The sequence below is a fragment of the Chlorocebus sabaeus genome, chromosome 20 (assembly GCF_047675955.1).
Source record: "Chlorocebus sabaeus isolate Y175 chromosome 20, mChlSab1.0.hap1, whole genome shotgun sequence".
Taxonomy (NCBI): Eukaryota; Metazoa; Chordata; class Mammalia; order Primates; family Cercopithecidae; genus Chlorocebus; species Chlorocebus sabaeus.
The window spans coordinates 130,796,460-130,817,842 of NC_132923.1; the positions used below are offsets into that span (position 1 = coordinate 130,796,460).

The 21,383-nt window shown below is 55.3% G+C and overlaps 1 protein-coding gene across 8 annotated transcripts in view; it reads right to left on the minus strand.

Annotated features, from left to right (window-relative positions):
• KCNAB2 (potassium voltage-gated channel subfamily A regulatory beta subunit 2) overlaps positions 1–21,383 on the minus strand; it is a 109,392-nt gene that overhangs the window by 42,031 nt on the left and 45,978 nt on the right. For 5 of the 8 annotated variants that reach the window (XM_007980827.3, XM_007980828.3, XM_007980824.3 and 2 more), the window contains 2 exons: positions 19,335–19,463; positions 18,114–18,155 (listed from right to left, as the gene is read on the minus strand). In XM_007980827.3, the coding sequence (XP_007979018.1) occupies positions 18,114–18,155; positions 19,335–19,411 (119 nt within the window). In that variant the 5' untranslated portion in view covers positions 19,412–19,463. The other 3 variants (XM_007980829.3, XM_007980830.3, XM_007980832.3) reach the window with 2 other exon arrangements.

Genomic DNA, 21,383 nt, shown 5'->3' on the forward strand with positions numbered 1-21,383 from the left:
CCTCTCCTTCCCTTCCTCCTTCCGTCCTCCGAAGCACCCTTTGAGATGTAACAAGACCAGCAACAATGACCACCAAAGAGCCTCTAGGGACAGGTGCCCCAAACCTCCAGGAAGGGGCCTGGGGATCTGCACTGTAACAGGTATAGCTGGGCGCAGTGGCTCACCCCTATAATCTCAGCACTTTGGGAGGCCAAGGCGGGTAGATCGCTTGAGCCAAGGTATTCCCGGTTAGCCTGGGGAACCTAGTGAGACTCATCTCTACAAAAAATACAAAAATTAGCTGGGTGTGGTGGTGTGTGCCTGTGGTCCCAGCTACTAGGGAGGCTGAGGCTGGAGGATGACTGGAGCCCGGGAGGTTGAGGCTGCAGTGAGCTATGATTGCACCACTGCACTCCAGCCTGGGCGACACAGCAAGTCCCTGTCTCAAAACAAAAAACAGCAAAAAACAGGAAAAACAGCTACGGCCCATGATTCCTGCTGCCAGGCCAGCTCCAGAAACACCTAGCACATCGACAACCGGTGACAAGACGACCACTCGGTGCAGGAGTTTGGTTCTCTGCCTTTCCTCCCACCTCTCCTTCCGCAGCCCTGTCGGGGAGGGAAGGGCTGTTCTGTCCCTTTAGGGAAGCTGGGGCTGGAGAGGCTGGGGCTGCAGACGGATGGTTTCCAGGCCTGGGGTGACCATGACCACCAAGTCTCCAATGTGGTGCCTGCTGCCAGCAGAAGCCGTCCCTGCCCTGACACAGACCCCACACAGCTGCCAGCCACGGTCCTGGGCAGGCCCTCACGGAGGGCACTGGGCCTGCCAGCTGGCTTTCTCCCAGCCCCTGCGTCTGGCCCGGCAGCTCTTCCAGAATGACTGACTGCTCGCCTCCCTCCCTCCTGCCCTTCCTGATGCCTCTGCCCCTTGTCTGTGCGGCACTGAACTGCATCTCTAAGTGCAACTAGGTGCACGAATGAGATCCCAAGACGGATAGACAGGACGGGCCAGTCTAGACTGGACAGCTACTGCTGGGTGGGAAGGTCCTTTTCCCAGGGACCGGAAGGGCCTGCATTTCTCTCCCACAGGGAGCCAAGCCTGGAGCTTTGAGTTATGTCACCTGGAGCTTATTTAGTCCTCAGGACAATTCTGATGTAGTGACCCTGGTCTCCACTTTCCAGGTAAGGAAACCGAGTCATGGAGAGGCCAGGGGACTTGTCTGAGTCACACAGGTAGCTGGTGGGAGCCTGGGTTCCTCCCAGGACACTCAGGGATGTCCCCGCAGGCTCAAGGTGTTGAGTCAATCCTTGAGGCCTGCGGCAGGTTGAAATGTGTCCCCAAAAGACAGTTGAGATCCTAATTCCTGATACCTGTGAGTGTGACCTTATTTGGAAACAAGGTCTTTGCAAATGTAAACAAGTTAAGTTGGGATGGTCCTGGATTAGGGTCGGCCTTTAATCCAATGACTGGGTTTTTGTTTTTTGCTTTTTGTTTTTGAGGCAGGGTCTTGTTCTTTGCCCAGGCTGGAGTGCCAGTGGTGCGATCTTGGCTCACTGCAGACTCTGCCTCCTGGGCTCAGTGATCCTCACTTCAGCCTCGTGAGTAGCTGGGATCACAGGCACTCACCACCATGCCTGGTCAATTTTTGTAGAGATGGAGTTTTGCCACATTGCCCTGGCTTGTCTTGAACCCCTGGACTCAAGTTATCCACTCACCTCAGCCTCCCAAGGTGCTGGGATTACAAGCATGAGCCACTGCACCTGGCCATGACTGGTGTTCTTATAAGGAGAGAGATTTGGAGACAGAGGCCCACAAAAGGAAAATGGCCATGGGCGGGCAGAAGCAGAGATTGGAGTGATGTGGCCACAAGCTGAGGAATGCCCAGGACTGCTGGCATCACCAGAAACTGGGGGAGGCAAAAAGGACCCTCGCTGGGGCCTCTGGAGGACGTGTAGCCCCTGTTGCACCTGGGTGTTCGATTTCCAGCTCCCAGAACTGGGAAAGCAAAGGTTTCTGCTGTTGTAAACCACCCAGCTTGTTACAGCAGCCCCAGGAAGGGAAAACAGGATCTTCCCCAAGATGGACTCTGTCTCTTGGGGACCCGTCTTTCCCAGGATGCACTTGGCCTTGTAGACAGGTTAACCTGCCTTCTCCCTCTGGCCTCTGCTGTTTTTCTCCTGCCCCTCCTCCTGCCCTCTGTGCCCTCCTTCCCATCTGTCCTTTAAGACACACCTGGATTCCCAACTTTTCCAGTAAGCCTTGCCTGGCTGGCGCAGCTGGAAGTGACAGCCTATGGTTAACTGAGCAACTACAGTCTGCTCAATGAACTTGGCAACCAACCAAGTACTTCCTGGTGAACCTAAGCTTGTGGTAAGAGCCTGGGATCTAGAGTCAGAAAGCACAGGAAATCAGGACTCCTGCCCTGGCAGGAGCTCATGACCAAGGGTCAGTGCCCAAGGACTGCAGAGGCTCCCTGTCAACCACATCTGGACTAGAGAGAGCGCCTCAGACCAGCTTCCAGTCAGTCCTGTCTTCCCACCATCAAGGACACAGCCGGAACGAGACATGCACTTTGGAAAGTGGATTAAGACCAAGACCACGTAACGCCTTCCGACCTAAACTCACAGAGGCTGGGGATGTTCCGGGTGCCAGGGACAGACAAAGCTCTGATCTCAAAGCAGTGCAGATGGGCAAAGAGCAAGGCAACCGAGATGGACGAGGGGTGAGGAAGACACTCAGGAGAGGGGCTTCTGAGTGACTTCGTAGGTGCTTGTTTAGAGTGGGTGCTTGGGACAGTCTCTTTGGGGACCAAGCTGAGATGTGACAATGGGAAGGAACCAGGCCACGTCTGGGGAGGCACCCTCCAGGAAGAGGGAACAGAAAGTGTGAGGACCCTGTGGATGGAATGAGTTCCCCTTTGGGGATACAGAAGCAAGGGGTGGCGTCCGGAGCCTCCTGAGCAGGAGGGAGAGGGGTCCGAGTTGAAACCAAGGAGGCAGGCTAGGATCCTGGAGAGGCTTGTGGGAGTTTGGGTTCACTTCCAGCACCATGGGGAGCAGAGGAAAACACAGCTGAACTGAGGGCTGGTGTCTGGCCAGCACAGCGTGGGCCCGGTCACAGCTTCTGATCTGCCATTCTGAGGCCACATCTCTGAACCCCACCATCCACAGGGGAGGGGAAGTGGGTGCTAGGCCAGCTGCCCTCACCCTGCTCCCTCACACTGACACAGGGGCTGTGGGGATTTAAAAATTCATCTTAAAATTCTTTTTAACAGCAAGAATTGAGGACAGCTTAAAGAATGGGGAAGTGTAGGCTGGGCGTGGTGGCTCATGCCTGTAATCCCAGCACTTTGGGAGGCGGAGGCAGGTGGATTACTTGAGGTCAGGAGCTTGAGACCAGCCTGGCCAATATGGTGAAATCCCTGTTTCTACTAAAAATACAAAAAATAGCCAGGCATGGTGGCTCGCATCTGTAGTCCCAGCTACTTGGGAGGCTGAGGCAGGATAATCGCTCGAACCCGGGAGGCAGAGGTTGCAGTGAGCCGAGATTGCACCACTGCACTCCAGCCTGGCGACAGAGCAAGACTCTGTCTCAAAAAAAATGAGGAAGTGTAACAGGAATGCTACTGGCCACCTCCACCAGCTGGAGCTCAGTTCAGCTGATGAAACGCCCAGGCCAGGGGAACAGCTGGTTCCTTGCGGCACTGGGCAGTGCCGATCCCCAGGTATCATCTTTTCTATACTCATATTTAAGACCAAGTTTAATGGAGACCCAGCCCAGTTGCTGACGGAGAAGAGGTCACCACGGAATAAATTTATCTGGGATCTTTAATAACTGGTGGTCTGAGTCATGGAGCACCCCACTCACCCCCTACCAACCTGGGTGCAGCAAAATGAAATTCACCAGATAGAGTGAGGCCACCACTCTCCCCACCTCCCTTCACCCAGACCTGGGTGTAACAACCTTTGGCCCATCAACTGCTAAAGGGACTTTGTCAGTGGGGTGAGGTGGCTCATGCCTGTAATCCGAGCACTTTGGGAGGCCAAGGTGGGCGGATCACCTGAGGTCAGGAGCTTGAGACCAGCGAGGTCAACATGACAAAACTCTGCCTCTACTAAAAATACAAAAATTAGTCATGTGTGGTGGTGCATCCCCATAGTCCCAGCTACTTGGGAGGCTGAGGCAGGAGAATCGCTTGAACCTGGGAGTCAGAGGTTGCAGTGAGCCAAGACTGTGCCACTGCACTCCAGCCTGGGCGATACAGTGAAACCCAAACTCAAAAAAAAAAAAAAAAAAAAAAGGGGTCCCTTGCCTTCTCGTCTCCTCCACTCCCTGAGAAGGGAGATCCCCAAGGGCATTTCAGCCCCACAGTGGGTCCTGCAGTGTCTCTGAGGTTGCTCAGACATTTTCCTTGGGGCTTCAGGCAAATAAAAGACATGGCCTCCTCACCTGTGCTAGTTCCTTGCAGCTGCCATTACAAAGAACCCCAAATTAGAGGACTTAGAACAACAGAAATGTCTTCTCTCCCACTTCCAGAGTCTGAAGTCCAGGTGTGGGCAGGGCTCCCTCCAAACGCCCTAGTGAGGTGTCCTTTCCTGCCCCTTCCAGCGTCTGGTGGCTCCTGGTGGGGCAGGAGACCAGGGTCTGGAGGCAGGGAACTGAAGGCCAATTCCCACTGACTTTCTAGAACTAAGTCAAAAGGAAAACCCCAACTTTCCACGCCCAAGTAACAAAAGAACCAGAGGCTACTCTCTTTGCATGGTGCCCCCTTTTCTGCATGGCAGATGAAAAATGAAGATACTTCTGATTTGTCCCCTCCTGCAACCAATCAGGCTGGTCGTGGGCCAAGTCTTCATTTGCATAGAAGTGTAACTTTGTAACTTCACTTCAGCTTCTGATTGGTCACTTTCTGCAACCAATCAGAATGATCACAGGCCACTACTTCATTTACATAGGGTGTACACCAAGTGACCAATGGGGAACCTCTAGAAGGTATTTAAACATCAGAAAATTCTGTATCCAGGTTCTTGAGCCACTTGCCCACGCTCATCCTGTGGAGTGTACTTTTGTTTGATCTCGGCTCACTGCAACCTCCACCTCCCAGGTTCAAGTGATTCTCCTTCCTCAGCCTCCCGAATAGTTGGGACTACAGGTGTGAGTCACCACGACTGGTTAATTTTTGTATTTTTAGTACAGATGGGGTTTTGCCATGTTGCCCAGACTGCTCTTGAACTCCTGGCCTCATGTAATCCACCCGCCTTGGCCTCCCAAACTGTTGGGATTACAGGCGTGAGCCACCACACCCGGCTGCTTTTGTTGCTTCTTTCTTTCCTTGCTTTGTATGTGCGTTTTGTCCAATTCTTTGTTCAAGATGGACACCCTCCACTGGTAACACCGAGACTCCTCAGAGTTCTTTGGGTTGTGGACCCATTGCTTCTCTCTCTGTCACCACATGGCCTTCTTATAACGACACCAGTCATAGGAATTAGGGTCCATTCTATTCTCGAATGGCCCCATTGCCCCATCTTAACTAATTATATCTGCAATGACCCTATTTCCAAATAATGTCACATTCTTCTCCTTCTTCTTTTTTTTAAGACAGGGTCTCACTCTGTGGCCCAGGTTGGAGTGCAGTGGCAGAAACAGGGCTCACTGCAGCATTGGAGTCCTGGGCTCAAGTGATCCTCCTGCATCAGCCGCCTGTGTAGCTGGGACCACAGGCACGTCTCACCACGGCTGGCTAATTTTTTGATCGTTTTTAGAGATGGGGTTTCACCATATTTACCAGGCTGCTTCTCAAAGTGCTGAGATTACAGGCATGAGCCACAACACCCAGCCTAATGTCATATTCTGAGGTTTAGGATGAATGTGAATTTTGGGGGTCTTGATTTAACCCACTAAACTCTCCTTCATCACAAATCCTGCCCACATTGGAGGGAGCTGAGGTTTCCCCCGAGTCTGGAGGATGGGGTCTGGCCCCTCCTGCGTCAGCGTCTTGTGTCCTCCACCTTCCTCCCTCCAGCCTAGCCGCCTGGGCCTTCTCTTCGCTCCTCCAACTGAGAGAGGCATCCATTCCAGACCCCTCTCCTCTTGGGCTGGAATGTTCTCCACATCTTTAGACGATTCCTCTCTCAGAGGGTTCCCCCTTGGCCTCCCTGGTTTCTCTTTATTGCATTGTCCTGCATTGCTGCCTTGGCCGGTGGCCACTGTTGGAACTTGTCTCCGTGTGAGCTCGCTGCTTCTCTGCCCCCCACACCCCCCAGGCCATGGCTGCAGTGAGGGTGGGGACCTGGTTAATCTTGTTCATGCAGCAGCTCCAGGATCTGGCCCAGCGCCTGGTGCCAAGCAGACTCTCAATAAACATTTACTGAATAAACAAAAGGAATCAATGACTAGCCCGTCATGAATGCACAGTGTCTCCTTCTTGAGAAATTTCCAGCAGAACGAGGAGGTCAGCTATGGCCGAACTAGCGGACCCTTTGTCCTTCCTTTACAGCTGGATTTAGGATACAAAGCCTGAAAAACTCTGCCATCTAATGGACTCACAGCAGAAGTGTTTCGTTTCTTCAAATTACAACCACATATTCAAACAATGACAACCAGCTGCTCTGGTTGTCACCTGCTCATGGTGTGACTAAACATGCTGTCCACAGGAGAAAACGTTAAAGGAGCAGTCCCGGCTTGCACTCCACTCTGCAGAGAGCACGCAGATGATCCCTGGGGTCTGTCTCAGATGGAAGCCAGAGACTGAGTGTTGCCAGATAAAACACAGGACGCCCAGTTACATTTGAAGTTCAGATAAACAACGAGGAGCTTTTTAGTGTAAGTTATGTCCCAAATATTGCATGGAACATGTTTATGCTAAAAAGTTACTCGCTGTTTATCTGAACTTCAAATTTAACTGGCAACTCTACAAGGCCTGGGTGGGGAGGGTCCCCTTTGGTTGACTGGCTCTCACAAGGGCATGTTCCTGAGAGGCACAGAAGATAAAGCTGTCAATTTGCAATTGACAGGGATTTACACCACAGAGAATGGCGGCTGGCAGAGCGCTGTCCGAGGTGCTGAATTCAGAGACAAGTGCACTGAAAAGAAAGTCCTGTGGCGGTTCCAAGTGCATTCAGACCTATGGGCCTATCATTTAGAGCAGGGGGCTCCAACACCCAGAAACACATTTTTCCCCCATGGAGAAACACCCCCACACATTTTTATCCCATGGAGAATTTACCAAACTTTTTTTTTTTTTTTTTTTTTTTGCGTGACAGGGTCTCACTCTGTCACCCAGGCTGGAGTGCAGTGGTGTGATCTTGGCTCACTGCAACCTTCGCCTCCCAAGTTCAAGTGATCCTCCTGCTTCAGCCTCCCCAGTAGCTGGGACTACCGGTGCGCACCACCACGCCCAGCCCATTTTTGTATTTTTAGTAGAGATGGGGTTTCACCATGTTGGCCAGGCTGGTTTTGAACTCCTGACCTCAAGTGACCCGCCTGCCTCGGCCTCCCAAAGTGCTGGAATTACAAGTGTGAGCCACTGCGCCTGGCCCCAAACTTTTCATAGGACTTTTCTTTTGATAGGATAGGACTATGGCATTTTCACTTTCTTTTTCTTTTTCTTTTTTTGAGACAGTGTCTCACTTTTTACGTTGTTGCTCAGGCTGGAGTGCAGTGGTGTGATCACAGCTCACTGCACCCTCAAACTCTTTGGGCTCAGGTAATCCTCCCACCTTAGCCTCCCAAGTAGCTGGGACTACAGGTGCATGGCACCATGCCTAGCTAATTTCTTTGTATTTTGGGGTAGAGATGGGGTTTTGCCATGTTGCCTAGGCTGGTCTTGGACTTCTGGGCTCAAGCAATCCAACCACCTCAGCCTCCCAAAGTGCTGGGATTACAGGCGTGAGCCACCATGCCTGGCCTCATTTTCTTCTTTTATATATTTTTGTTGTTGTTGAGATGGTGTCTCGCTCTTGTTGCCCAGGCTGGAGTGCAGTGGTGTGATCTCGGCTCAATGCAACCTCTGTCTCCTGAGTTCAAGCGATTCTCCTGCCTCAGTCTCCTGAGTAGCTGGGACTACAGGTGCGCCCCACTATGCCTGGCTAATTTTTGTATTTTTGGTAGGCGGTGTTTCACCAGGTTGGCCAGGCTGGTCTCGAGTTCCTGATCTCAGGTGATCCACCCGCCTCCGCCTCCCCAAGTGCTGAGATTACAGGTGTCAGCCACCGTGCCAGGCCCTTTTATACATTTTTACATGGCTGAAATCAGACTTCCCACCCCAATCCCCCCTGCCCGGCCCTTACCGATACTTCATGCCTGTGCGCTGGGCGGTGCAGCCGTCCAGGGAGAGGCCGTGCATGCGGAGGAAGCTCTCCATGTTCCTGGCCTGGGCAGCCGCCCGCACCTCCCGCAGCCGCTGCAGTTCCAGCGTGTCCGTCTGGCGGACGGGATGCAGGGCCCATTCAGAGTGGCACCTGCTGCTCACGCTCCGCAGACTCTCGCTGTACGTCATGGACAGCATGGTGCCGCCTGGCCTGGGAGCCGCCACTGTCCAGACGGTGATGAGTTAGACAGTGTGCCAATGCCCCGCGCGCCCCAGGCTGGATGGCTGGCCCTGGGGCAGGGGGCAGCTGCAGTGAAACATCCTCTAACTAGTGTCGCCACCAGGAGGTCTTGGTGTCTAGGAGTGGGACCCAGCCCCTGGATGTAAACATCTCTTGGCATGAGATTCTCAGTCCGCAAAGCAGTGCTTCCCAGGAACTCTGGCTAAGCTGCCCTTTTCTGCCCCCTGCATCTGTGAGACAAGCACAGGCAAAGCTGCATTCCAGACAGGACGGCTGCACCCTAAGTGTCCAAATGAAAATGGGAGCACAGAGAGCATGCAGAGCCTGAGCCCCCCAAATGCTGAAGACCAGGGTTGATTTTCCGTGGTGACTGTGGTACCACATCACAGTGCTCTCTTGAAGTGGTTTCCAGGGTAAAGCTGTCCCTGGGAAAGCAGCGCAGGGCACAACTGTTGCTGAAGTAAACTCTCCTGTAATTATGCCAGGGAGGCACCTCACCCCCGCATGCCAGGTGGCCCCAACCCGGGAAGGTCTTATTTGCTCCTAGCCTTGTAAAGGGAAATGCTATCTATACAACACATTCCCTGTTTGTTGAAAGCATCATTGCACCGCAGAGATCTTTGGGCTTCATGCTTTTTGCAAAAGAACAACCAAGCAGAATGCATTTAAGCAGGTTGCAGAGGAGAGTGGCCTGGGGAAATAGGCTTAGTTGGGACAGGGGAGTTTCAAAGATTCTATGTGAAGAACCGTTGCTAAATAGTCAGCTGAAATGATGAACGCACATTCCTGGAAACTAAAAGCAATGTAAATGTCCATCAATAGGGAAACTGGTTGACTAAGTGACAGTCCATCCACATAGTGGGAATTTATGCTGCTGTCAAGAATGAGGCATCTCAACATAGACTGATGTGCAGTGAGCCCTGAGAGATAGTGGACAATTAACAGGCCAAGGGAGAAAGCATGCGTCCAGAACTCAACCACTGGTGTTAATTCACGTGCACAACAGTGACTGGACCAGTGAGGGCAGCCTCGGGGCTGAGTCCTCACCCTGCAGAGTCTGTGACAGGGCAATGAGGACATGGAGGCAGGCTCAACACAAAGGAGGTCCCTAGTCCAGTGACCCTCACCCCACCTGACTGCAGCCTGGGCCATGGCCCAGGTGGACTGCACCGCAGCCCTGCGTCATTGCCAGAGAGAGAAGGTGCAGAGGGGAAGTCACCATTTCAGCTGGGTCAGCTGTACAGGGGGATCCTGGAACCTGGCCTGGGAACTGCAAAGGAACCAGCACTGTCCCCAACTTCTGCCCCAAGAGAGGAAAAGTTCGATTATCCCTGGGAAGGAGCTGGGAGGGCTATCCTGGGAGCTGAGACAGCTACAGAGGCTTTAGCATGGTCCTTGAAGGGGGCTGAGATGTCCTGGAGTTGCCCTAGGCTGGGCCTTTCCTGGGGTGAGCTCCAGGGGCCAAAGGAAGGACCCATAAGGGGCAGGAGTTTGTGATGAGCCCCATGTACCAGGGTCCTTCCAGAATGGGTGACCGGCCTGCTGACCTTTCACTGCTCTGCCCATATGTGCACCCGGAGAGGGGGACCACCTCCAGGAGCCCCACAGCTGCCTCTTTCTTGGAGGTTTCCCTGCAAGTATTTGTCTGTATCTTATCTGAAGGGACCATCATTCATGTCTGCCCTGTTGTGCCCAGCATGAGGCCTAGCTCAGACCAGAGCCTACGAATGCCTGTTGCATGAACATGCAATTGAGGTGGGGAAGGTGGGCTCAGAGAAGAAAGAGAGACCAGCTGGCAAGGAGCCCCCGAGGAGCCCCTACAGGGAGATGGTAGCAGTGTCCACACAGGCCTCAGCCCCACCACCCTGGTCAGGGCTGGATGGCTCCCTCCCCAAAAGCGGGCAGCCAGCTGTCCTCAGGGAGCCTGCCGTGCTGGTCACTCACAGCCTGCACCTCTGTCTGACGGGCATGGCTCCCAGGGGGCCTGTGCTTCCCATCCTACTCTCCGCCCCACGCACACCATGCCACGTGCCTCTTTCTTGCTGTGATCTGTCTCCAATACGCTCGCCATCATCCACCTTGCAGATTCCTTTCTAGCTGTCCTATGTGCTGAATTCACTCCCCTGAAGGTTGGGTCCAGGAGGGTAGGGACCCTTCTGCCTCCTGCCACTGCTGCCTGCTCAGTGCCCATAGGAGTGCTCCTGGTGCACAGAGGAGAGGCTCAGATACTTGTAGAACAGAAACCAAGGCCCAGGCTCCAAAAGGCCAACTAGGGCTATACCTGGGCATTTCCCGGCAGTGCCGGGACAGCAGCTGGCGGGGACACAACTGGCTTCCTGCTTCAGGCCCAGGGGCTCTTTGCAGGTCGCCCTCTCTTGCTGGGGGGTTCCCATGCCAGCAGTTGCATTCACCACTGCTCATTTCTACGCTGCAAGGGATGGTGGCTGCTGGACCTCTGGACGCTGAAGCAGGCAGGTGCCCTGGCACGGAAAACCCTCTGCCTTCTGGGAGAATCGCTCTGGAGGGCAGAGAGGCCCGGAATCCAGGAGAGGTTCATCTTAGGAAATGAGGCCCTTGGCACCCACAGACAGCAGCACCAGCTTCCCCTCCCTGCCTACTGGCCGGCCACTCCCTTCCCTCCATGCGCGCGGCAGGCAGCTGCTTCTGAGATGGCCGTGTGGCCGGCTGCCAGCCCTGTGTGGGGCAAATGGGGGCCAACCCTTGCTTTCCTGAGGTCTGTGTTTAGAAAGAAGGCCAGCTGGGCAGGCTGCAGCCGCAGGGCTCTTTCTGAAAGGCAGGACCAGCCTCAGACATGCAAGTTCCCTGCCTGGCCCGACCAGGCTGAGATCAATAGTCATTAGCTTTCAAGACATGACTCATGAAAAGCAACCTGGGTCTGGTTTGGCTCTGGAAATGCAGCCAAGGCCCTGGGGTGGGAGGACAGGGTGGCTGAGTGCCCAGCTTCTGGACAGGGACAGCTCTGCTTGTCACCTGCTCATGGTGTGACCCAGGCAGGCACCTTGACCGCTCCTGGCCTCAGCCTCCACATCTGTGAGGTGGGCTGGGCAGAGGCCTGTTGTACCAGGCTGCTGTGGGCTGCGTGAGATGAGGCTTTGGACAACTGGGTGGGAGTTGGTGATGCAGCAGGGAGCGAGTCTCTTGGGGGGGCGTGGGATAAGACACCAATTATGATAAATGCCGTGGAGAGAAAAATCCACCAGCAGGGGCCAGCAGGCAGGGCGGGAAGGAACTTGTGACCATAGGCTTGAGTGAGAGGAGTGAGCCACACAGACACCAAATCTCCCTAGAAAATGCTTAACGGGAGAGAACACAGATGCGAATAATCGCCCCCTTCCCAACAAGATGGTGGAGGGCCGAGTGTGGGGATGTGGGTGGGAGAAGGGAGAGAGGGCAGCTCTGTGGGGGCCTGCTTGCAATCTTTCCTTAGAGCTCATCTCGCAGCCCTGGGAGCAGGCCTGCAGGTGGGGGCCCTGCGGCATGGAGGGAGCCCAGAGCCTCTTGCTGCAAGCTTATCCCCATGGTGCCAGGGTAGGGCTTGGGCCAGGGAACTTGTGGGCACAGAAATGGCAGCCTTTGGCATGGGGTGGAGGGGTGAGGAGCAGGGCTGGTGCCATGAGGGGTCCACGGCCGCTGGATTCCCCTGAAGGTTGGGTCCAGGAGGGCAAGGACCCTTCTGCCTGCTGCCACTGCCCCCTGCCCAGTGCCCACGAGAGTGCCCCATGCACAGAGGAGGGGCTCAGATACTTGTAGAACAGTAACCAAAGCCCAGGCTCCAAAAGGCCAATCAGAGCTATACCTGGGCATTTCCCAGCAGTGCCAGGCAGCCGTTGATGGGGGTGGGGCTGGCTTCCTACCTCAGACCCAGCGGTCTGCAGGTCGCCCTCTCTTGTGTAGCGGAGGGGGCTCCCATGCCAGAACTTGCATCCTTCTGCACAGTGGGGGCTCCCTGTGGTCCTGAAGGGTCATGACTCTGGGGAGGGCTGCTTCAGGGGAAGAAGGATGGGAGTAGGCAGAAGGCAAAGGGGCTCTGCCCGTTACCAGCGGTGCCTGGGGACAGAGGACAAAGGCCGGCTCCTCTGCACTCCCTCACACTGGGGCTCTATGCCGGGCTTTTGCTGAAGGAGACTCTAGCAGCGTTAGGTCCTTGGATGAAGGGGCCCCAGTAAGACCCTGCAGGGAAGAGGGAGCAGCCCCGCTGTCGGGCTCCTGCCTCAGGGTCCCCACTTCTCCTGCGCTCAAGAGCACAGTGACCCTGACTTCTAATTCAAAATATCCCAGATCCCGGCCGCTTTCCAGAGTGAGGGTCTCTGAGCCCTGACACTTCCTCACCACCCTGGTACCAAGAAAAACAAGCCCCTCCTCAATAGCCACTGCTAATTACGTGGCACCTACAGGTTCTTTCCTGGGCTGGGCCTGCCTTGTGCAAATCTATTCTTGTAGGTCAGGGGCCCAGGGGAATTCATGTGAATTAACACCGTGACATGGAAAAATGCAAGGAAGATGTTAACCTCATTAAGTCAGTAGGAATCACTACCTCCCCCCAGACTCCTCTACCTGGAATTTCTGAATTGTTCTGTTTACTGAAAGCCAACAAAGCATACATCATAAGATTGAGAAGGAATCCTGAGCTTCTCTTCTGAATGGTGACACCTGTCCAGAGAGCAGAGAGCCCAGCCAAAGTTCTCCAAAGCGGAAATGGAAGGGGAGCAGCTACCATTCCGGGGTGCGGTTCTACAACGCACGGCATTGCATCAGTGCAAACACAATGATTTTCGCTCAAGGACAACCAGCAAACCGAGGCCCAAACAAGCAGCCCCCGGCTCCCTCAGCACGTGCTTCCTGCACAGACATTTCAGACAAGACCAAACCTCCCCAACAGTGCTCTGGGCAAAACCGGAAAATGCTGAATCTTAATCAACGGTGAACACAGCGAGGTACAAGCTAGACGCCCGTGTCTCCCGCAGACGGGAAAACAGCGAAAACGGTCAGCCTCAGGCAGGTCTGGGCTGTGAGCAGGCTCAAGCGAGAGGCGTTGCCTGGCTGAAACCCACCGTCCACCACCCCGTCCATCACGGTCATTCCAAGTTTACCTCAGGCTGGCTCTTTTTTGAGGTCTTCTGCTTTGAAAAAACGTAGAGGGTCTAATTCCAGATCAGACAAAACCACCCCAAAATATCGTCTCCTCTGTTTTCATTCCCGCGGATGCGTGCCCCCAAGCGGCATCTCCCCTAGGAGGGTAGCAGCTGCATCCGGTCCTGGGGCTGAAGGGAGGACTCACCTGCCTTCGGGGGGGCGTCTGCTCGTTAAAAAAGCCACAGTCTAGTTTATTAGGGATCACCAGACGCTCTAAGGATCTGGCACGGCGGCTTTTTCATTAGGGAGTGTCACTGCAGGACGTCAGAAGCAATTGGTGAATGAGATGAGTCCCACCAGGTTCGAGTTTTGAGGCAGCGAGTCCATTAGTTCTATTAGGGCGTTTTCATCTCAGCGAAAGAGGCTGAATTATTCACGAGTGCCTCTTCCCCTAAAAGCTCGGGAAGTGCAGTTCCGTGCTGCAACCTGGCAAGGCTGACTCCTGCTGCATGGGGTTGGGGTGCAGCCCAAGGTGGCGGGGGTCCTGCCAGTCCCTCAGGCCTACCCTTGCTGCCTCCACCATCCCCACGTGCCAGAAACACAAACCCTTGGACCCACAGGTCGAAAGGGGCAGGCCTTGCTCTTTGGTATCTGAGTGCGGGACACAGAGCCTGTGGCTTCCACACATCACTCAAATCTGAACTGTGTCTGCAGCAGGGGAGCCGGGGCCCCGTGGTATGGGACCACCACCCACAGCCAAGGCGGTCTGGAGAGGCCTCTGCTCAACATATGCAGATGCTCCTCATCTCCTCTGGGGACGCACCTCAGATTGGCATATCTGATACTGCCGGTACCTATAAATGGCAGGAAAGCCCCAGAACCTGCTATTTGGACTCCACACTGCCACAGGAGCCCTTCTCCACGGCACATGTCCTGACCTGGGGTTTGGGAAACGCTTTGAGACCACGCCAAACCAGGCTGAGCTCTGGGATGAGGCTAAGTGCTGAGCCCCAACCCCAGGGTCAAGACCCCTGGGGTCACTGTGTGTCACAGGATGCCAGCAAAGTCCCAGCGTGATATCATCTTCTGGCTGAGAAAGCGCGCCAGTGAATGTGGGATTCTGAATGGAGGCGGAACCGTCTCCCCCACGACAAATGAGCAAACAGTGGTAGCTGCCATGGGGGAAGGTGGGGGACAGGAAATTAGTGCCCCAGACACAGTGTGGAAGGTAAATGAAGTGGGAGGCTGGGAGAGGACATGGAGTCTGGAGGTGTCTGGCTGCGGGTGACTAGCTGGGAAGGCCTTGGCAATTGAAATGGTTTGTCCCCAAAGGCCCAAGCCCACTCTGTCAGTTCCCCACATGTCGCCCTGGTCGGGGGGCCTGTGCCTCACTACCAGGTGGTGGCTGCAGCCTAACGTGCTCCGAATGAGGCCCTCTCCTTCCCAGGATCCACTGCTCCCCTCTGTCCCTCTCTGTCTCAGCACCTGCCCATCAGTGGTCAAGCCCTGTGGACGTGGCTTCTGACATCCTTTTCTCAGGCCCTGCACCCCTTCATTCTCTCTCCATGCAGTTCCTAGAGCTCAGCCATCCTGCACCTTTCCTGGACACTGTCTGGTCTCCTTGCATTAGCCTCTCTCTTCCCTGTCTTACTCCCTGCTACCAGGCTTCCTTCCTAGAGCAGATCTGTGACCCCTGCCCTGCTCAAACACCATAGATGGCTCCCCAGTGCCCTCTGAGTGCATCCGAGCCCTGTTGCTAGGCATTCGAGGCCCCCCACCAACACCCACCTCTAAGGCCTGCCTCTCTTTATTCTCCATCATGTCCGTGATGGCCCAGGCTGGGTAACGGTTGCTTCCTGTTCTCTGTGCACACCTCTGAGCTGCAGCTCAGGCTGTTGTATCGACTGGAATGTGCTTCTTGCCTCTGTGGTGAATCCTGCCCAGCCTTCAAGGTCCAGATCCAAGCCCCTGCTGCCTTCTCCACAAAGCCTTCCTGGCTCTCGGCCGGCTGTGGCCCCTCCTTTCTCAGACCCCAAAGGCTCTTTGGGCTTCTCCTAGGATGTGCTTTGCCTTCTGGAGATCACTGGAGCTATTTGAGACCTGGGGTACATGGAAGTATTGCTCCCAATCCTTCGCTCCTCTCTGTACTCATGCCCTTTGCCATGTGACTTTATAGCTCCTCCCACTGGTGGCGGCAATATATTTCCAGCCCCTTGACTTTGGGCTGGTTCATGAGACTCACTTTGGTCAAAAGCGTGTGAGCAGAGGTGACAGCGCTCCGACCCCAACCACAGGCCTTAAGAGACCCTGCATGTTTCTGCTTTTCCTCTGGTACTTTTGCCATGGGAAGGACATGCCTGGGATAGGCCCCAGTTAAGGACGGGAAGATGGAGGACATGAGGATTCAACTTGCAGCTTGGAGACAAACCCAGCCGAGCCAGCTTAGACGTGCTGCCTGGTCAACCAGCACACACAGGAGCAAGGAAGAGATGCCGACTGCTGTGTGGCACTGAGTTTTGGAGCTGTTTGTTATGCAGCATTTGGTGGACAGCTGATTGGCACAGTGTCCTATGTCGATTCCTTGCCTGGGAGCTGCATGGGGGCAGGGCACATGCCTCGAACGCCTCTGCCCTGTGAGAGGGCCAGGCCTAAGTAACTGAAAGAACCATCCAACAGCCATGTTTAGTGGCATGCCTGGAGTGATGAGGTGCCCTACTAGGAGTGGCGCCCAGCCTGTTAACAAACAAAGACCCTAGCCCTTAGAGGTTATCTCCAGAGCCCCCACAATAGACACCCAAGTGACCCCCTGGATATCCAAGGGGTAGGATGGCCAGAGCCTGTGGGCACCGGAATTGGGGCTGAGAGCCTAGAGGGTGAGCTTCAGAGCTTCCCTTGGGGCTGGGCAGGCCACCTGGAAATGAAGGTTCTCATGCACAGTGTTCCCAGGGGATGGACAACATGTTGAGGCTGTGGGGTTTTGAGGGCCGTGAGTGGGCTGGAAGGCTCTCACTTGGTCACACTGGACAATTTACTTGGCCCCTCCTGGGGCCAGGCTCTTGGAGCTGGCTGGTCTGTACCTGTGGGCAGGCCTTTTGAGCTGGCAGGTCTGCACCTGGGATTTTCCTGCCTGCTCATCGGACCTCACCCCTTCCCTTCGAGGACTGAGGCTGTCCCAGGCTCCCTGAGGATGCAGTTCAGGTACACGTTTCGTTTCACTGATGAAATCCCCTGGGATGAGCGGTGTATATTTGTTAGGATGTGTTACACCATGCATACATACATCATAATACAAACATTTCATCCAGGAAAAGCATTTGCAAGCCCGAGTTCAGATTTAACTATTTTAAGCAAAATCTTATCTACCAAAATTTCAGTAGGATCCAAGAGTTGGCCATGTCTTCAGAGCTCCCCGTAAGGAGCAGGACCTCCCAGGAGGCACTGAAGGCGTGGCACAGATTACTCTGAGCATTTAGGTCTATGGTCCCCGTCAGAGGTGCTAAGGCTGGCGATGGCCCGGGGCGGGGGCAGAGAGAGAAAAGCCACATGGAAATACATTGCCATCCCCATGCCCACTGCCTGGTGCATTGACAACGACCCCCAAAGCACTGTCATCAGGTGTCCGGGTCCAAATCGAGAGACCTCCTGGCCTGACTGCCAAGATGCAGCAATGCACACCAGCGACCTACTGCCAGAAGCCGTGCCGAGTCCCCAAACAGTCCCAAGGCGTGGGGAGGCTGCTGCCCGCGGGCTCCAGGCAGCCCTGGCATTTTACTTCCTAGGGTTGGAGGCTGCACCAAGAACATGCATCCCCTGCATTACAGGTGAGGGAGAAGCAGCCCAGGGGGAGGAATGGGTCTCCCCGAGAGCACCCTGTGGGGCCCTAAGCCTGGCATCTTGATGCCACGTCCCGCTGGGGCATGGTCTCTTGCCAGGTGAATGTGCCCGGTTTGTTAATTCACCAACAGAGAAACCCATGAGAAAGATGTCACTAATCTAAGTCATATCAGTACTGCACACCCCCAAGCAGGCATTAACCTTCAATGAGCCTGAGGAGCTCTGTGAGTTCCAGATCAGCTCAAACCCACAGGCAAAGGGGGAACGGATGGGCTCGCCACGTCCTGTACTCTGATAACGGAAGCAGCACAAGCCGGCGACCACAGGAAGGCGTCTCCCGCACTGCCTGATGAGTGAAGCTTTAACGGTAGATTTGGCTGAGAGCTTGGCAGTCATCAAAAGCCCATTTGCTCAAATCAAAGCAAACTTCTGGCAGATCAACACATACAATTAACCTGACTTCACATTTTCTATCAGGACATTGCACAGTGTCCTGTGGGGGTAGGCACAGAGGGTGACAAGCAGAGCCTGGGGGTCTCAGGGGGCTTTGGCTTCACAGAAAACACCAGCACACCCTGCTCGGCAAGGGTGCAGTCCTCCCGCCCACTCCCTGGCCTTCGGCTCGCTGGGTTTTAGGGAGAATGAAGACTCGTTACCTGTAAAACTGGAGCTGTCTTTTGGGACTCCCATACCGAGTACTTCGGACAGCAATGGAGGAGAGAAAAAGGAGAAAGGGAGAGAGAAGAGAGAGAGTCCACAGTTGGCATCAACCCCAGCAGGTGCAGGTCAGAAAGCACCACCAACGTCCCGTGCCCCTGGACCCCCACTGGCCGCCTGCTCAGGGCAGTCTCTGAGGATGCACGTCGGGTGCCAAACGCTCTGCAGCAGCGCCACCCGGTGGCCACGGGCAGAGAGCCGGAGCCAGTTTTCTGGACACCAAGGGCTCCTTCCATGCCAGGCCCTATTTTCCGTGGTGAACCTCCGGGTGAGGGTTGGTTTGAATTGTACATGCTTCAGGACTTGCTTTGCAATACGCTTGTGGGCAATGGTTCAAAACCCTCCAACCCAGACGTGCAGAGAGCCCGTGTGCTGGCAAGCTCGCACGTGCCTGCCGGGCTTTTTAGGACAGACATTGCCTTTCCCTGTAGCTGTCACAGACATGGGCTCTGGCTCAGGCCCCAATGATTATCTGGAAAGGTCTGGCTGCCCAAGACCAATGGGCTGCTGGGGTACTGCCTGTGCCTGCATCTTTCATGGGTTCTGTGCTCTGTCCCCAGAGGCTCAGCTCTCACTGAACGCCCTCCGCAGCCAGCACTGCCGTTCAGCGCTGTTTATGGTGCAGACAGAAACACCCAGGGCTGCAAGCGGAAGTGAGTTCCACAAGGAGGGGGTCAGGGTGCCCTGGGAACATTTGGTTGTCCCCACTCCCTCCGGTGTTGGGAAACCGGCAGACATGGTTCCCCAAAGGCCTGCAAGGTCGTGATCCTCGCTCAGGGAAAACTGGCGGGGCCACAGGGCCCGTGATGTATAAAGTGGGAGGAACAGAATGCTGGGGTTGGCCCTGCACTCACTGTTGGGCTCTCTGTTAACCTCAAACGAGATATTTTGGAAGGGTCAGGGACAAGAAAGGGGTCTACTCTGGCTCAAACCCCCTGGAAAAGTTTTGCTTTCTCTTTCCTACTTGGGTTTTTAAAGCCCCTGCTCCTTTCTTGGAGAAAACGCTCACCGGCATGCACCTCGAAACCCCGTGGAAGGCAGAAGCCTGTGGGCCCTGCTTGGGCCCTTCCTCCTCCAGAGGGGAGGACAGGCCTTGGGAACCCCTCCTGGAGGCAGGACTGACCCTGGGAGGGGGCCTGAGTGAGGGGGTGGGAGGTCACCTGTAGATCATCCCGGGGGAGCCCGTCTGCCGCAGGGAGAGCCGAGCCGGGGAGCCCGTCGTTGACTCTGGATACATGGAGCCAGCCTCACTTGTTCAGACCTGCTGGATTTTTTACAGTGGGAAAATTCTGGAAGAAAAGCAAAATAAGGGAGGGGAAGAGGGTGGTGGTTAAAAAAGATCAACCAGGTTCGGCCAGGAGACTCTGGGATCACAAAGGCCTAGGAGACTGTCTGGGTTCAGGGTATCGGGGAGCCCCTCAGCAGAGAGACAGACTGACAGACAGACAGACAGGCAGACAGCAGGCAGGCAGGCCCATGGGCTCAGGAGGGACTGGAGAGCAGGTGACAACTGTGAGAAGGGTTTCCACACTCCATCACTGCACATTCCCACCCTACATGTCGTGGGGGTCCTTCCACACCAGCCCAGCTGTTGTTCTGAAGCTGCAGGTATAGGTTCTGCTGCTCACATGGTGCAGAAGAGACCACCCAGGGGGCATCTGTGTACTTTCTGAGCTCCTGAGTGTACTGCTGTCCCCCAGGGTCATCGTTGACACTGTCCCTTGCCCTGACTTGAGCCCAGTGCAGCTTCCTGGTGCTGCCACTGAGCTCCTAAGTCAGGCAGCTTGTCAGATGCCACTGATGTCCCCTGCTCCTGGGATTCCTGCCCTGGAGTGTGGGCTGGACCTAGCAAGTCGCTTCTAACCAGCAGAACATGGCAAAGGCAAGACTGCCACTTCTGTCTTGCTAGAGACTGTCCCTCCTGGCTCTGATGAAGCAAGCTGCAGTGTTGGAGAGGCCCGTGGGGCAGGAACTGAGGGCAGCCTCGGGCCAACAGCTGGTGAGAAGCTGAGCCCTCAGCCGAACAGCCCAAAGAAAGGAGTCCTTCAAACGAACAAGCGAGCCTGGAGGTGGATCCTTTCCTACCAGAGGTTTCCAAGGCGAGCCTAGCCCTGGCCAGCACCTCGACTGCGGCTCAGCAGTCCCAAAGCAGCAGACCCAGCCCTGCTCTGCCCCAACACCTGACCCACAGGAACCAGGAGATCCCACTCTGGGCGGTTTGAAGATGCAGGGTTTGTGAAGAGCTGTTACAGCAGCATTGATAATGAGTACGGCTGCCAACATCCAGCCGTCCACCCACCTCTCCGGCTTCCACCCTTGGGCTGAGCCACTGCTGTCTTTCACCTGAACTCCTGGGTCCCCTCCCAGTGGCTCCCCCCACCGCCTCCTGAACCCTCTCAGCCCTGCACGCCTTGCTCCACCTGGCTGGCTGCTGGCTTGGGGCTTCTATTTCCAAAGCGAATCTGGTCCCATGCTCTTTCCTCCCTCTCCCAGGCACTGCTCCCCAGGACCCTTCGCTCTGCCACCTGACCCTCGGCCCAGATCCCTGGCCTTCCCAGCAGGCTGAGCTCACACTGCCTGTGGACCCTTGTACTTGCGGCTCCTTCTACTGGCTGCAGTGTTGCTGCAGCGCTTCTCAGCGCCATGAGCCCTGACTGTGAGGCTCAGGGGTCCCTGCCACTCCCCAGCCGACACCACACCCTTGCTGCCTGCACACGGGTCTGTGGTGCCCCAGTTCCCTCTCTGGGGGGGTGCGTTCCAGGAGGGCAGTGGTTCTGTGGGTCTCGTTCGCTGCCGCACCCCCATGCCTGGAACAGGGCTCGGCTTCTGGAAGGACAAAGCACCCTTGATCCAAAACAATGTGGTCCCGCACCCACAGGCAAAGGGATGGCCTGGGCTCAAAACACAGCCCCGCCCGTCCACAGCAACCCATGAAATTAGTGGGAAACCTGACATTTAGCCAAGTGGTGGATTGGCTTTGTTTTCCCCCTCTTCTTTTCCCCCAGAACAGTGACCTCCTGTCACCAGGGAGCCGGCGTCCTCGGAAGAAAAGCAAAGTAAGGGAGGGGATTCACAAACAGCCTCTGTCCCTGGGGTCCAGGCAGCGCAGGTCTAGGTCTCCCTAATAACAGAGGTCTCCTCTGCGTGAGCAATGTGAGCCCATGTGCAGACGTGCTAGTAAAACGGGACCAGCCTGGAATACTAGCACT